The sequence below is a fragment of the Lissotriton helveticus genome, chromosome 3_1 (assembly GCF_964261635.1).
Source record: "Lissotriton helveticus chromosome 3_1, aLisHel1.1, whole genome shotgun sequence".
Classification (NCBI taxonomy): Eukaryota; Metazoa; Chordata; class Amphibia; order Caudata; family Salamandridae; genus Lissotriton; species Lissotriton helveticus.
Window position 1 is genome coordinate 1,479,127,514 of NC_136061.1, and position 14,822 is coordinate 1,479,142,335.

General features: G+C 40.7%; 1 protein-coding gene across 1 annotated transcript in view; it reads right to left on the minus strand.

Annotated features, from left to right (window-relative positions):
- Positions 1-12,155: 12,155 nt before the first annotated feature.
- LOC144823527 (40-kDa huntingtin-associated protein-like) overlaps positions 12,156-14,822 on the minus strand; it is an 884,224-nt gene continuing 881,557 nt past the window's right edge. The window contains exon 12 of the mRNA XM_078682113.1: positions 12,156-12,626. Within this exon, the coding sequence (XP_078538239.1) occupies positions 12,545-12,626 (82 nt within the window). The 3' untranslated portion in view covers positions 12,156-12,544. The remainder of the gene's footprint in view (positions 12,627-14,822) is intronic.

Below are 14,822 nucleotides of genomic sequence, written 5' to 3' on the forward strand. Positions count from 1 at the left end.
ACTGATTGCAGAGGTATGCATGGTAATCAAGCCACAGGATAGTGATGGTCTGAAGCTTGATGCACTGCTAAGAGTCATTGGAAAAAGAGAAACCATAATGAAAATGTATAATGTAACCCAAGTAGTCTCACTGTACAGAATAAAGCACCGCAATAGCAACGAGAAAATGTACTTACTATTTATACTTAACAACAAAAATAATGTATTGTGCTCCAGACAATCTTTGTTCTATATTGTAAGTATTGCCCATGCATTTTACACTTTTTAGGAGTAAAAATGTAATCTGTTATAGAACTAGTCTCCCTTACTCCATTTTCCTTGTTTTGGAGGATACTTTAAGCTTTCCACAATTGGCCAATGATTTGGGGATCGTGTGGTTAACTGTAAACCCTGCTACTATTTGAACAGTGTAAACAATGAGGTCATATATGATGATTGCTTTGGATTGTGAAGAGCTTCATGGTGCGGAATGACTACCTTGAATTTGCTACTTTTTGAAATAGGAAGCCAGTGTAATTTCACTAATTCATTGGATATAAACATACATTTCTTTAAAACTAAAATTAACCTGGCAGTAGCATTTTGGAACAACTGTAATCTATTTAGGATGTATTTTGGTAGATCACATAAGGTGAGTTACAATAATCAATGCTAGAAAGAATCAAGGCTTGGACTATGTCCTTTCTGGATGAAGCCGGATTAGCAGAAGGAGCTTCCTAACAAGTATGAAATGTGTTGTGCAAGTTATCTTATGCTGCCACTTGAAAGACAAATCAGAGTCCACCCAAATTCCCAAGATACAGGCCTGGCAGAAGAGAGTAGCTAAGACTGCGAAAGGGTTTAATCACCATTCTTGTGACCACATGTAGTGTAGCTCCTATTTTCCCAATAGGCTCTGCGCATTGGAATAATACCTACAGCAGTAAAGGCCTAGGCCAGACGTTAACTAGGTCTACTACTGTCGATACTAGACTTAAGTTTTGGGTTTGCCAGCGTAGCTCAGAGTTCGCTAGAAACTTTCTCGAATGTTCAAGGAGGAATTAACTTCCCTGATTAGACAAGAAGGGATTTAGTTTCTGACAACCATAGAACATGACAACTTTGCTCTCCCCTAATCAAGAGTCAATCTCGAGAGTCGTGTGAGCACAAGGCAATTATTTTACTCAGTCAGTACGTGCATTCTTAGTCTCATCAGATTGTAGAGAAAAGGAAGAGACGGGCGTGTTCAATAAAAAGGTGTTATTTATTGATCAGTCTCTTTTCTCGTACAAGAGAAATGGATCGATATTATTGCAATACTTATAGTTAAGTAAAGTGCATACATTAAAAGCAATAGTATAAAATAATACTGTAAAAACATTGATATGGTTTCTGAGCCATATGATGTTTTAAATGATTAAAATATATTTACATACACATATACATTTGACTAAACGTACTCAACTGGTGTTTCTAAATACGCCTACCCCGTGTACCTGACCTAAGTCTAATGCGTGGGCGGGAATAGAAAGTTACAGTTTAAGTTAAGTTTGTTTTTGCCAAGTGAATAACTAAAGAATTCTCTGTGAGGGGTTATTCAGTTCTGTACCTGGAATTTAGGATGAATGAGGAATGGTATCTCTTTCTCTGATCTCGATATTCCAGGCTGCCTGCGAGGGCTGCCCAGAAACGCCGGTGCTGGGTCTCTCGGCTTGAGATAGCAGCGCGTCTCTCAGCGCGTCAGGAAGGCGGGGCTGCTGCCAGCGGGGTCTGCTTCTGCTCTCGGCTTCGGCAAGTATGGCTGCTCCGTCTCGTCACCACGCGTGTGTTTGCCTAGGGCAAGATCGGCAATATTTATACCTTAAAGGTGCCGAGATTGACGTAAGGATGGACATAGATACGTCAATAAAGATGTCATACGACTTGCTCGTTAGCACATTCTTTACTAAAGTTCTCTGTGAAATCAAAACAATGGCCGCACGGATTTTCCAGGTTGTCATAGGTTTGATTTGTTATGAGAACGTCGTATGCCTTATCAGGGGCTGGAGGAATGTCGCTTGTCTAATTAGATCTCAAGCGTTATGACCTAATCAGATAACACGTTCCTGTGCCGTAGTGTGACTGCGTCAGATAACGGTACCTGCATCATGGGGGCTGTTCTTGCCTCATGGGCTGACTGTTAGTTAACTTAATAGTTAGTTTAACCAAAATAGGGTCAGGAATAGGGGGATCGATTCAGAACCTATAGGAATACATGACACCCACTCCACGCTAACTATGGTCATATTTACTAATCTATGCATAGTATAACATAGTACAACATACTATAGAGTATAGTGTATACCTTACCACCCCAAAATACATAAATGCATTTTGAAATTTTCAAATATACTGGAAAATTGCAGTCATATATATTGTATGCACTTAAGCTATGAATTAAACGCTAAAGTAAACACGCATTTGTATGCATTATTGCTTATTTGGTATATGAGAAATACACATGAAATGGCTCTTAATATAGCTATACAGAAAGGAAGTTCGAGACCATTTCATCACATAATAAAATATTTGTGAACATCCCAGCGGGCAATTAAAGTTTATAAAGTATCTAAAAATAGAAATCTTAGTTCTCTAGGAATAGTTTCTTACTTTAAGCAGAAGATAAGTGTCCCGAAAATTTTGTACAAAATAATTTGGGGCTGCTAAAAAATTGCTGTCCGTGAAATGGTGGGAAGAATTGTTCATGTGACTTTATTTTTAAAGTTGAAGGCCGAATTCAGGGAACGCCGTGTGCGAGCTTGCTCAAAAGTCTCTATTTCTGTTCCGGAGAGAACATCATATCATTAAGGCTTTCGAAAAAACTGTCAACAGCTTCATGGGAAAGTTCCACTAAGTCGGAAATAGGTGTAACCATGCATTCGTGCGCATGATTGTCTGCATTGACATTCTGATTCGCATTGCTGACAGAAGGTCGTACCTGTTCGATGCTGCTTTCATCTTGAACTTCACTACTCTTCAATCGCAGTGGTGAAGATTCCAGGAATGCCGTCATCAGGATTGGCAGCCTTTGAGGGCAGCACAAAGCGTGAACCTTGGTAGGAACCAACAATGTATCTGCATCCACTGGCGCATCCGATTGTAGCGTCAGACAGGTGTCTAACACGCATTCTTCTCCGCATAGCAGACACCTTAGTACAGGTAAAACACACCTTTGCCACATTGGTCGAAATGATAGAAACCAAGTCATGTTCAGGTCTCTAAGCCGGGAGAGTCCCAGGATTTTTGATATCCGGTCCCGGTATCCAATGGCTAGGATCGTATCTTCCATTGTCGCGAGAGTTTGATCTGTGACATGGGTTGCCATAACGAAAAATAAGGACTAAGAATAGGATTCCTGCAATTAGTCCCAGGATCAGGGGAAGTCCGCCAAAAATCGAATGGACGAAATCTGGAAAAATACCCAGTATGGCTTTGAATGGTGTTAATGCCATCGAAAATACTGTCTTAAATACCTTTGAGACCCCAGTGGTATCAGAAATATTTAAGATTTCGCTCAGAATTTCCGCGAAATGTACGGGGGAATTAGTCGATAATAATGTATGTATCTCTGCAGTCGTCCTTGCGACTTGTAGATCATACGTTTCTTTTGATGACGTGAGCCTTGTAGGCGTCTGAAGAAGCACTGTTTTCATTCTGCTTAAAGTATCTATTCGAATAGAAGTAATTTTCAAACTGGGCCATGCCCTTGCCTCCCTGTCTGGAAAGGAGCTGGGGAACAAAGAACGTCCACAGCACTTGACCTTCGCAGTCATAGTGACTAGATAAGGAGTCCCGGGCATAAGACAACAACATTTGCGGTCTACAATAAGAATGTAACTCCCATTATAGAGTCTTTGAAAGAATGGTTCTATTTCAGTTGCAGGTGCGCCTTGCTGGTGACATGAAAGGTTGTATGAATTTCCTTCACAGGCTCCATGCAAACTAATTCCGTTACACAGAAGCGTGCCGCTTAGTGACATAGCACAATTGTTGCCACTAAGAAACACTTTCTGTCCTTTATTACTGACACATGCATGTGAATAGGGCAGGTTCCAAGTTGTTTTAAGGTACCCCTTTCCCAATTTCTCGTACATGCCAGCCTGTATATATTTTTGGCAGTATTGAAACCTGAAGGTTGAGATTGGAATATTTATGATTCCGTGGATTATCCATTCACTGACAGGTCGTTCTGACATTGTCATTGGTAATCTTTCTAGTTTTTCAATGCTCAAGATTGTATAATCAGCACCCTTTTGCGCCATACCGATTTGTCTATCAGTAAGGTTAAAGATTTGGAATAGTGACGTTGTGTTGATTAAACGCCAAGGCACATTGCCTGAACGCAGATTTTGTAACGTCCAGCCAAGCTGTACAATAGAACGCAATTGTGACTGACCATGTTGTAATAACAGTAAGTCTTGCGATAATATGTCGATTGCTGAAGACACAATGCTGTCCAAAGAAAAAATTCTGGAGGACAGAGTCATTAACCCATTGTCCACTACAGAAAGTGATTTTTTCAAATTAATACGGTCAATTTCCCGTATTCTCTCTGCTGTCTCAATTTGAGTAACCTTCCAGGCCTCATTGTATGCTGCATATACAGAGGCTGCTATGAAACGCTTTTGACGCTGTTTGCGTGGTCCCAGTATGAAATCACGCAAGTCAGCACCACCAGTAAGTAAAGTTAGGTGTTGTTTAATTTCAGGCAGTGTGGAAGTTTGTAGCCACTGAAGGCATAATTTGCCCACACTGTAGGTTGTTATTATCCCTGGGTGATGTCTTTGGGGATATCTAGGGTCTGGCCTGGTCATTTTGAAACCCTGTGTTTTATTCAGGAATCTATCTTGACAGTTATTTGTATCTGTGGGCCAGATCAACCACTGTTTCCAATCAGGATGTGTTCTGTTTTGGTTTAATATATGGTTTACGTCTATCTCTTCATCTGTATCAGAGTTATTGCTAAACATTATTGGCTTTGGAATAGACGGTTTATTTAAATCTTTGATTTTGGCTAAGCCAAGACAGGTGGTTTGTTGAACAGTGTCATTTAAAAATATCATTTGTTCTGGGATCATGCAGGCTCTAAACAAAGCTTCTAAACCCTGTACTTGCCAATCTTTTGTACCCCAAACACTTTTCAAATCAACATTTTTGTCCCAATAATCAAATCCAAAAGTATTCATTTTTTCGAAGAATGAATCTGAATATATCAATTTTGTGTTGTTTACCATGGTTTTCATCCCTGTCTTGTTTGACATTTTAAAATAAAATGTTTCAGCATTACTTGTGTTAAAACCTGAAAAATATGAATATTTGTCATAAACGGTTCTTGAGCTCCCTTTTGGAGGTGTAGCACAATGTTCCCATTGATTATAATTTAAAACATTTCTAGGTTGTGCAGATTTATGTAAAAAGTGGTTACCATAGTGGTTATAGCAATACATACTATCATAATTTGTAGAACCTTGCAAATAATCATGTTTTGTAAATTTAGCAGACATTACTAGATCAGACATCATGTTATTAATGCTTTCGAAGTCCCAATCATCAGCAAATGAGTTTGGTTTTGCAAAGTCACTCAAGGAGATCTTGATTTGGTGTGGATATTTCAGGATCTCGACCGGACCATAAATTTCATAGTCAGTGTTGTCCCAGGCTACCCCACCAGGTATCGGATTGGCTGTGAAGTTGGCTGAAGAAAGTTCTCTTTTCTCGACGTGTGAAGATGTGTGTGGTTTGAGGACCAAGTTGATGTTCTGACTTGCTGTGTCCATTTTAGCATATTTTCCCTCAATGAAGCGTCCCAAAGTAAATACCATGATGAGCCAAAGTATGAGGATAAATGCACCAAAACCCACCCAAAATTCAATCCATGGAGAAACCAGATATGTTTCTTTCAGTTGGTTCAAAAGTTCCTTAGCTTTGTCTTTAAAGGATTTTGATGATGGCTGTGTCTTTGATTCACTGAAGCCTTCAGAGGAATCATCGAAGTTGATGAAGTACCCGGATGCAGTTCTGTCAATTGTTCCAATTGCTTCAGGATTTTTGTTTCTTGCATTGTCACTTGGTACTTCATTGTAGATTGGTGTGTCTCTGCTAAATGTTTTTATTTGGGTTTTCAGAGGTCTGAGTTCTATTGCATTGTTGCATAGTCCTTGTTGTTCTTCTGTAGGCGTGTCGAATGTGATGAGCCTCTTTGTTAGGACCTCTGTACTGGTAGCAAACCTTGGTGTTCTGCTACTTATTGGGAGTCCACTTGGCCTACTGTTTGTTATCGGCCACATGTTGTGGTTTTACAAGGTCGATGGATACAACTCGGTTCTCCTTTTTACCAGCAAGTGGCGGTAGTACAACTGATCTTGTCCCGTTGACAGACAAGACAGGAACTGCTTTTCTGTAAGAAGGCCCAAATTCCTTCTTTACCGCGATCTTCTCCCTGACTAGATCCCCGACTTTTGGAATCCAGACAGGTCTTGCTGGGACAGGTGGTGATTCTTCAGTGGTTGTTGGCTGTTCTTTCAACTGTATGTTGCTCAGGTCTTTTCTTGTTTTGTTTAAGTCCTGCAAAATAGCCAAACGGTCTTTGACATCAAAGCTTTTTTCTTTAACCACTGAAGTCTGACTGTCGAGGTCAGAGATAATCATTCTAGTTCCAAATAATAATTTGTACGGACTGAATCCCTTCAGAGAATTTCTTGGCAAGTTATTGAGACTACGTTGGACACTTATTAGATGTTTGACCCACCCAGCTCCCGAACCTAATATCCTTTCTATTATAGATTGCTTTCTGCCTTGGTTTTTTCTTTACACCATCCCGTACCCTCAGGAAGGAAGTGAGAAGATTCCCGCTGGGCTGTGCTCATTTGGCCATGTTTCCCCCCCGGCCGGAGGGCTTGAGTGAAAACAATGGTCGAACGTAGCATGCTCTTAGCGTATATGCCATTTAGACTCGCAAATCTTTGTAAAACAGTCCGGACGTCAGCCGAGTGCTGAGGATCGACATTATAAGTGGAAACTAGCCTGTGTATGTTAATCGCAAGCCCTGCTTTTTATTGGTCATATTATCTGCCTTGATACGACGAGGTACTAAACTGTTTCTCTCCCACTGCGATCTCTGTTGCAGTTTGGGCAGTTTTTTACAAACATGGTGTGATGCAGGCTCATGCCTGGCCACCAGTACCGTGATTGTAATTGTTCCAGAGAATCTTTCAGTTTGAGGTGTCTGAGACCCTCGCCCATGTGTGCGTCTGCGATTAACAAGTGTCTCCTGTCCATGTTTGGAATCACTCTATCCCCCACTCCAGGGATTCGAGCAAAAGGGACGGAGTTTGCATCGATTATGTATGTGTAATTGAGTGGATAGTTGATCGGTAACGCTGAGCAGTCGCCTTTTGATGACGTTTTCACTGCCAGCACTGTTTCAACGTCAATGTATTTTAATGTACGCTTTTTTCGATCTACGGGAGCCGGTTTAGTGGCTGCCGCTGCGGCTGTTTCAGCCAATGAATTCCCTACAACGTGAACGCCATCACGCTGATGACTCAGTGAGTGTGTCACGTGAGTCTTTGGTAGTTCTTTTTGTAAAAGAGCTATTTGTTCCCAGAGCAATTTCTGCTTTATTGGTGCATCTGTGTCATCTTTGTAACCGTTTTGAATCCATGTCTGCAAATCCTTGTTATATGCTTTGACGCAGTAATATGAATCTGACACTATAAGTGTCGGGAATTCGCGATCCGCATTATCTAGCGCCATTTTCAATGCTATTATTTCAGTTTGTTGTTCTGAATTAGTTTCAACTGAGTGTGTTTTTGTTAATAGAGGTCTTAGTTTACCTCCGCGCCACACTTCTTTTGTAATCTCACATGTGGGGTTGTATGCATGTTCTCCCCAAACGAAGGGTTGAGCATGTCCGTCTGTATAGATTACACAGGCGTAATGTCGTAGAGGCAGAATGTCGATTGGCAGAGGATACGTCTTTTCATATTTTAGATTTTTTAATTCTTCTAGTTCTGGATCAAAGTAGTAGTATACTTTGTCCGTTGTGATTGAATTCACCCATTGTATCCATTCCGGATTCAATGTTGTTGTTGGTAAATTACACGGTATTGTTAGTGCCTCAAAGGCTGATTCTGCTGTTCTGACTGTGATATGTCTACCGTCAGCTATGTCTTTTTCTCTAGCTATTGCGGTTTGAACTGCACGAATGATTTTTCCTGTATTACTGAATTTCTGTTCAGCTTCTGTGTACAAGTGTGATTTTATTTGTGTTCCCCTGGTGAGGGGTCAGCTGTGGAAGTTTAATCGCTGGCTGAATTGTTGAAGTCCGCATTACATACTGGACTAATTGTCTATGAATTTTTAGTAATTGTTTTAGCTGTATTAACAGCTCTCCAGTAGACATCCTTTCGATGTCTGGGTGTGGTGTGTATCCGGCTAAGACCGGCCACGTTGCTCCTGGTCTACCTAAAGGACCGAGCCTTGTAATGTGATTATTATGTATTAGGGCGCCATCAAATAAGAGCAAATGCTCTTGGAATTTGAGTGGTACTTCCACCTCCTCGAAAGGAGTGTAAATGTCGGGTGGAACCTCTATTTTGTAATAGTGGAAGTACTTTGTTACAGCATTTGCTGCTGGAAAATGTATCCATGTATAGTATACCTCTGTCTGCCGATATTCGTGTGCCTCAATTACGAATATGACTGTGCCACCTCTAGGTGTCAGTCCATTTTCTATAAGTTTTAAGGTTATAGATTTCCTTTTGGCGACCGGGATGAGTATTATATCCCCGTCCGCATCTAGTGCTGCAGTATCAGCTGCTACTATTTCAGCTGCTAATCTAACTGCCTCTCTTTCTTCATCACTGTCTCCCATTTTACCGACAGGATGGTATTATGTTTGTTTGCAGATCAGGTTTCTTAATGGAACAAAGATTAGATGCACAATATTTTGGAACTGTTTATCCTTCAACGTTGACTATACCAAGAACCATACATAGGAGTTCCCTCCTGCGAGGTTTTGGAGGATATTACCTTTCACCCACTCCAGACGTCTTTGGAGTATTCGGGAAAAGGGGTCTGAGTGAGAAAGCACGACTGAGTTACTCTAAATGTCTTACGTTAGTTTTATCGCCCTTTCCAAACGCGTTGGGCGCCATGTAGTGTAGCTCCTATTTTCCCAATAGGCTCTGCGCATTGGAATAATACCTACAGCAGTAAAGGCCTAGGCCAGACGTTAACTAGGTCTACTACTGTCGATACTAGACTTAAGTTTTGGGTTTGCCAGCGTAGCTCAGAGTTCGCTAGAAACTTTCTCGAATGTTCAAGGAGGAATTAACTTCCCTGATTAGACAAGAAGGGATTTAGTTTCTGACAACCATAGAACATGACAACTTTGCTCTCCCCTAATCAAGAGTCAATCTCGAGAGTCGTGTGAGCACAAGGCAATTATTTTACTCAGTCAGTACGTGCATTCTTAGTCTCATCAGATTGTAGAGAAAAGGAAGAGACGGGCGTGTTCAATAAAAAGGTGTTATTTATTGATCAGTCTCTTTTCTCGTACAAGAGAAATGGATCGATATTATTGCAATACTTATAGTTAAGTAAAGTGCATACATTAAAAGCAATAGTATAAAATAATACTGTAAAAACATTGATATGGTTTCTGAGCCATATGATGTTTTAAATGATTAAAATATATTTACATACACATATACATTTGACTAAACGTACTCAACTGGTGTTTCTAAATACGCCTACCCCGTGTACCTGACCTAAGTCTAATGCGTGGGCGGGAATAGAAAGTTACAGTTTAAGTTAAGTTTGTTTTTGCCAAGTGAATAACTAAAGAATTCTCTGTGAGGGGTTATTCAGTTCTGTACCTGGAATTTAGGATGAATGAGGAATGGTATCTCTTTCTCTGCTCTCTATATTCCAGGCTGCCTGCGAGGGCTGCCCAGAAGCGCCGGTGCTGGGTCTCTCGGCTTGAGATAGCAGCGCGTCTCTCAGCGCGTCAGGAAGGCGGGGCTGCTGCCAGCGGGGTCTGCTTCTGCTCTCGGCTTCGGCAAGTATGGCTGCTCCGTCTCGTCACCACGCGTGTGTTTGCCTAGGGCAAGATCGGCAATATTTATACCTTAAAGGTGCCGAGATTGACGTAAGGATGGACATAGATACGTCAATAAAGATGTCATACGACTTGCTCGTTAGCACATTCTTTACTAAAGTTCTCTGTGAAATCAAAACAATGGCCGCACGGATTTTCCAGGTTGTCATAGGTTTGATTTGTTATGAGAACGTCGTATGCCTTATCAGGGGCTGGAGGAATGTCGCTTGTCTAATTAGATCTCAAGCGTTATGACCTAATCAGATAACACGTTCCTGTGCCGTAGTGTGACTGCATCAGATAACGGTATCTGCATCATGGGGGCTGTTCTTGCCTCATGGGCTGACTGTTAGTTAACTTAATAGTTAGTTTAACCAGAATAGGGTCAGGAATAGGGGGATCGATTCAGAACCTATAGGAATACATGACACACATAGCACCTGATCCATCAACCACACTCTCAGTTTTATCTCTGTCTCAACACAAGAGGATTTGCATTCATCAAGTAGAAAACGTTCACGAGTTTCTAAAGTTACTTGCCATTTTCTTTAAGTTTACATCTAGCCTGGTGACCATTTTCGTATCATCAGAATTGGAAAAAAGGTAATAGCAAATGATTAGATCAGGTCTGCCAAAGAGGCAATATAGAAATTAAAGAAAGTGAAACTCAAAAAGCATGTTAGGGCTTGGGGGACGCTTGTGAAAATTAACTCTTCAAATACTGATTAAACGTGTGTTGGTTTGTTTGTACGGCTCTCTTCTAGCTGTTCCAGAGCTCTATACATTAAGTTAAATTAAAGACAAATGTATTACTCTCCTGCAGCTCCAGAATACTTTTTTTTTTAAATTCAACCAAAAATGTGACTATTCCTCATATTTTAGTAGAAAATCTGGTAAGCTTGATGAGAGCACACATTGCAAATGAACTGGCTGACGGTCGCAAAATCTGGAACAAAATTTGGAGATCAATTTGTATTTTGCTAAGGCATGAAATATAATCCTTCAAGAGAATCATACACATCCGTGGCACTTTATTTAAATACATATTTATTGATAGATTTCTGGATCAATGCTTTCTCTAAGAGAAGCCACAACAAAAACAACATGAAATATGGCAGACTAGCGGGGAAAGTCTTAAGAGTTTAGCAGGTAGAATGTATCATATTTGCTGCTATACTAGAGCAACTACTGATGGCACAGTGAGGTTTCCTAAAACGACTGATGTTTGCTACATATATTGATAATATTTGAGAATATGTTGTAAACGCTTTAGAAATTATACTGTGGTTTCTAAATGGAAACTGATTTAACCACTGAGACTGCATTTAAAACTTCATTTTAGACTGACTCATCCTTATTAAATACAGATAGATAATCCAGATTAATCTTTATTACTGTTTTAGGTAGTCTGATAAAATTCTCTTTATGAAGAACACAGGGTGAATTACATTGAACATGGATTCAATAAACTATTATTGAACAGTTATTCATATTAGTGGGAGTTGGGTTTGTCTGACTTTAGTGAAGGATTATATTCTATTCCAATCCAAAATATCTTCTAATTCCCTCGCACATATTGTTGCCATCAATCAGAGAGAGTGCAAGGTGTTAATTCGAGTCAAGCTAACCAGATTTTCAGATCCATGTTTCAGGGTGTTGTGCGTCAGAAACCACATTGGTAAACCAAGATTTATACAAAGAACAAACTTTTGAATTACACACTTATTACAATAATGCTATGGATTATAATGGAGTGCCACAAGAAGCTGTGTATACATTATCATTCTCACCAACTGTCTAGTGCTCTGAAGATTACTGGTTACGAAGGAGAAACACTTAACATTCTGTTATATTTATGTATGTAAATAATGGAATTAATACATATTAGCGATCTACATTACGCACAAGATACTAAAGGTGGTAAAATTTAGATCCATGCATGTGGTATTCGTTACCTATAGCAATATTCATAATGAAATAACATACAATATAAAACATATGGTATCTTTACATTCCATGGACTGCTTGCAGTATCTGAAAATGTATTTTTTATTGACATTGTACAGACTGAGCAAAACATAAATGACCAGTTTTATTGGACGGTGATTTTTAAAAACAAACTATTCTAACACAAAGGACTCCACGAGGAAATAACTGAACACCAGCAGCTTCATTTTGCTGATAAAGATTTGTTGCACATTTTCTACTTATATGGAGTTTTAGTCATCATAGTGTAACATCCCATAAGTACCTGTTCTTCACCACAATTTAAAATGTATTTAAGAAAAACACATATAGCCCATTTAAATGACTCTACTTTGCACACACTTAATAATGTCATTTTCCTTAAGATCCACAGCGTCAGCTTCTTGAAGATCCAATGATAGCATATGTGCTGTACACCAAGAATGTTCATTGATCATTTCAGATACCCTGACCCCAGGGCGACATCATTTCTTGCAACAACAGATGTAGCAGGTGGTTCTGCTCAGCAGTCAGGAAAGGCCTGAAGAATATGACACATGTCAATGAGACAAAAATATTGCAACATACCTATTACAATGCTTATTCAACATAAGTCCCTTCACCAAACACAATTTGACAATGGCTGTACATCAATATGCTGAAAAGCTTCAAATTCATGCCCTACTCCATAGACGCTACAGAGACTAGTACTGAAGCTCACTTTCCCCAGATTATTGGTCCCCTGTTTCTGTCATATTTTTCTCCTTGTTACAAATCACACCCTAGTCAGTCGTATTTTATGACCTTTCAGTTTGAGTTTCAAGTCTCTTGCATATGCGCATTGCTCTTTAAGCCATTGCACGTATGACTTGGTTTCACCCATGGACCTCTACAGTTGGTCTTTACTTAATCTAATTTCTAGTTACAATAGTTTAAAGAGCAGGGCACAGTGTCAGTTAGAAAGTTGGAGTCAAGAGGGTTATACCAGTCATTTCAAAGAAATTTTCTCTGTTAAACCTACAGAAAGGAAGTTGAAGAATCACAAACCTTCCCTTTTTTAGGTCTCGCCTACGCAGCGCGCATGTGTTGCATGGGAAAAAGACCTTTAGTAATCTCTTCAGCTTTGCTGCCAACAACATGCACGCATTGCATTGCTTTCAATGGTAATGCGTGCCGTTTGGCGATTCCCTTGCAGGAGCGAGCTTTAAAACCATCTGGTACCTGCTCGCTCCCGCAAAGGAAACAGGCGCAGGCGCCCTCCTTTCTCTCCTCCCCCTGCTGCCTCCTCCTCTTTGAGGGCGAGGCGCGCACTGTTGTGGCTAGGTCTCTTTCCACACTACTGTGTGCCACGCCCTGTCTTTGTGCATGCTGCGCTGCAACTTTCCTCCCTCCTCTTGTGCTCTGTGCCCCTTCTGCCAATTCCCCGTCGCCATGCTTTGTTCCGCCATGACAGTGCCCGTTAACTTCAGTGTGTGAATTTTCACTTGGTGGACCCATTCTTGTTTGGACTAACTCCCCTACATTAATGTAAAGCTCGCTTGGTGATTTAGCAGGGTTTTCACTACAGACCCCGAAAGTTGGGAGTTCATTCTTAAGACAGCAGCCACTTTGCAGGTCGCTGGGGGCATTTGAAAGGCGCTTCGAGTCGCAGCTCCGCCTTTTGACTAAGATTAACTGTGGTATTTAAAAAATCACTTTCAATTCTGGTGGCAGTTTTCAAACTGGCAACTTTTCTTTAGAGGAGATGCTGTCTGTGTGCACATTAATATAAAGAAGCCTCATGGGTGATCTCTGGCACAGGTCAGCCACTTTGTTATGCCCTGAATAGTCATTCTATTTTCCACATTTCTCCCTTACTTCCTGCTGCTCAGCCAATGTGCATGTTAACTGTAGAATGTTCGGAATGCAGTGATGCATGGAATTTTGGGTGTCTATGTGAGTGAGAAATGACAGTTAGAGAGAGTGGGGCCGAGCAGCAGACCGGCTGCTCCTGGTGGGGTTTGCTACTACAAGGGGTTACCTACTACCTGGAACGAATGGCTTGGCTACTGGCTAATCTACTTATGCTTCACCTGTTACCTGGACTACCTGTATGATGTACTCGCCAACCATCTGGATGTACTTGAACCGACTACAGATTAAAGATACATGTTAAATCTACTTGGCTACCAGTGTCTACTGCTACCACAGAGCACAACATAGTTTGGCGACGAGCGAGAGTTGGAGACATTCCCACTTGCCTACTTATCTCCTCTACTGGTCAAGGAAGCGCAAGATGACATCTTTAATGTGTCCAGAGGGTGAGAAGGAGCCACAAGTAATACAGTACATCAAACATACACAACGCTATATCAAGCATACAAGAGGCAACACGTCAAGCAACACAAGTGGAATCATCGCAACAAAAGAAACTGGTACAGCATACTCAGCAACCCCACCATTGTCTTGCACAACAGACAGCCCCAACGAAAGCAAGCATGCTGTACTGTGTGTTTGCCACAGAAACTGCTCAATCAAGCAAAGAGTGTTTCTTGGTAATGACTTTAAACTGTACTGGTATGCTGTACATGTTATGATATGTCCTGCACAAAGTCTGTCTGCTACTGGATGTGACAGTTACTTTGGAGGAGCCAGGAAAAGGACTAAGTGCCACAAGTATCCACTATGTGTGAAGAGATCTCTGCAGTTGGGTTCATACATTGATTTGGATTTGTAAACGTGCACTCTGGTGGTCATT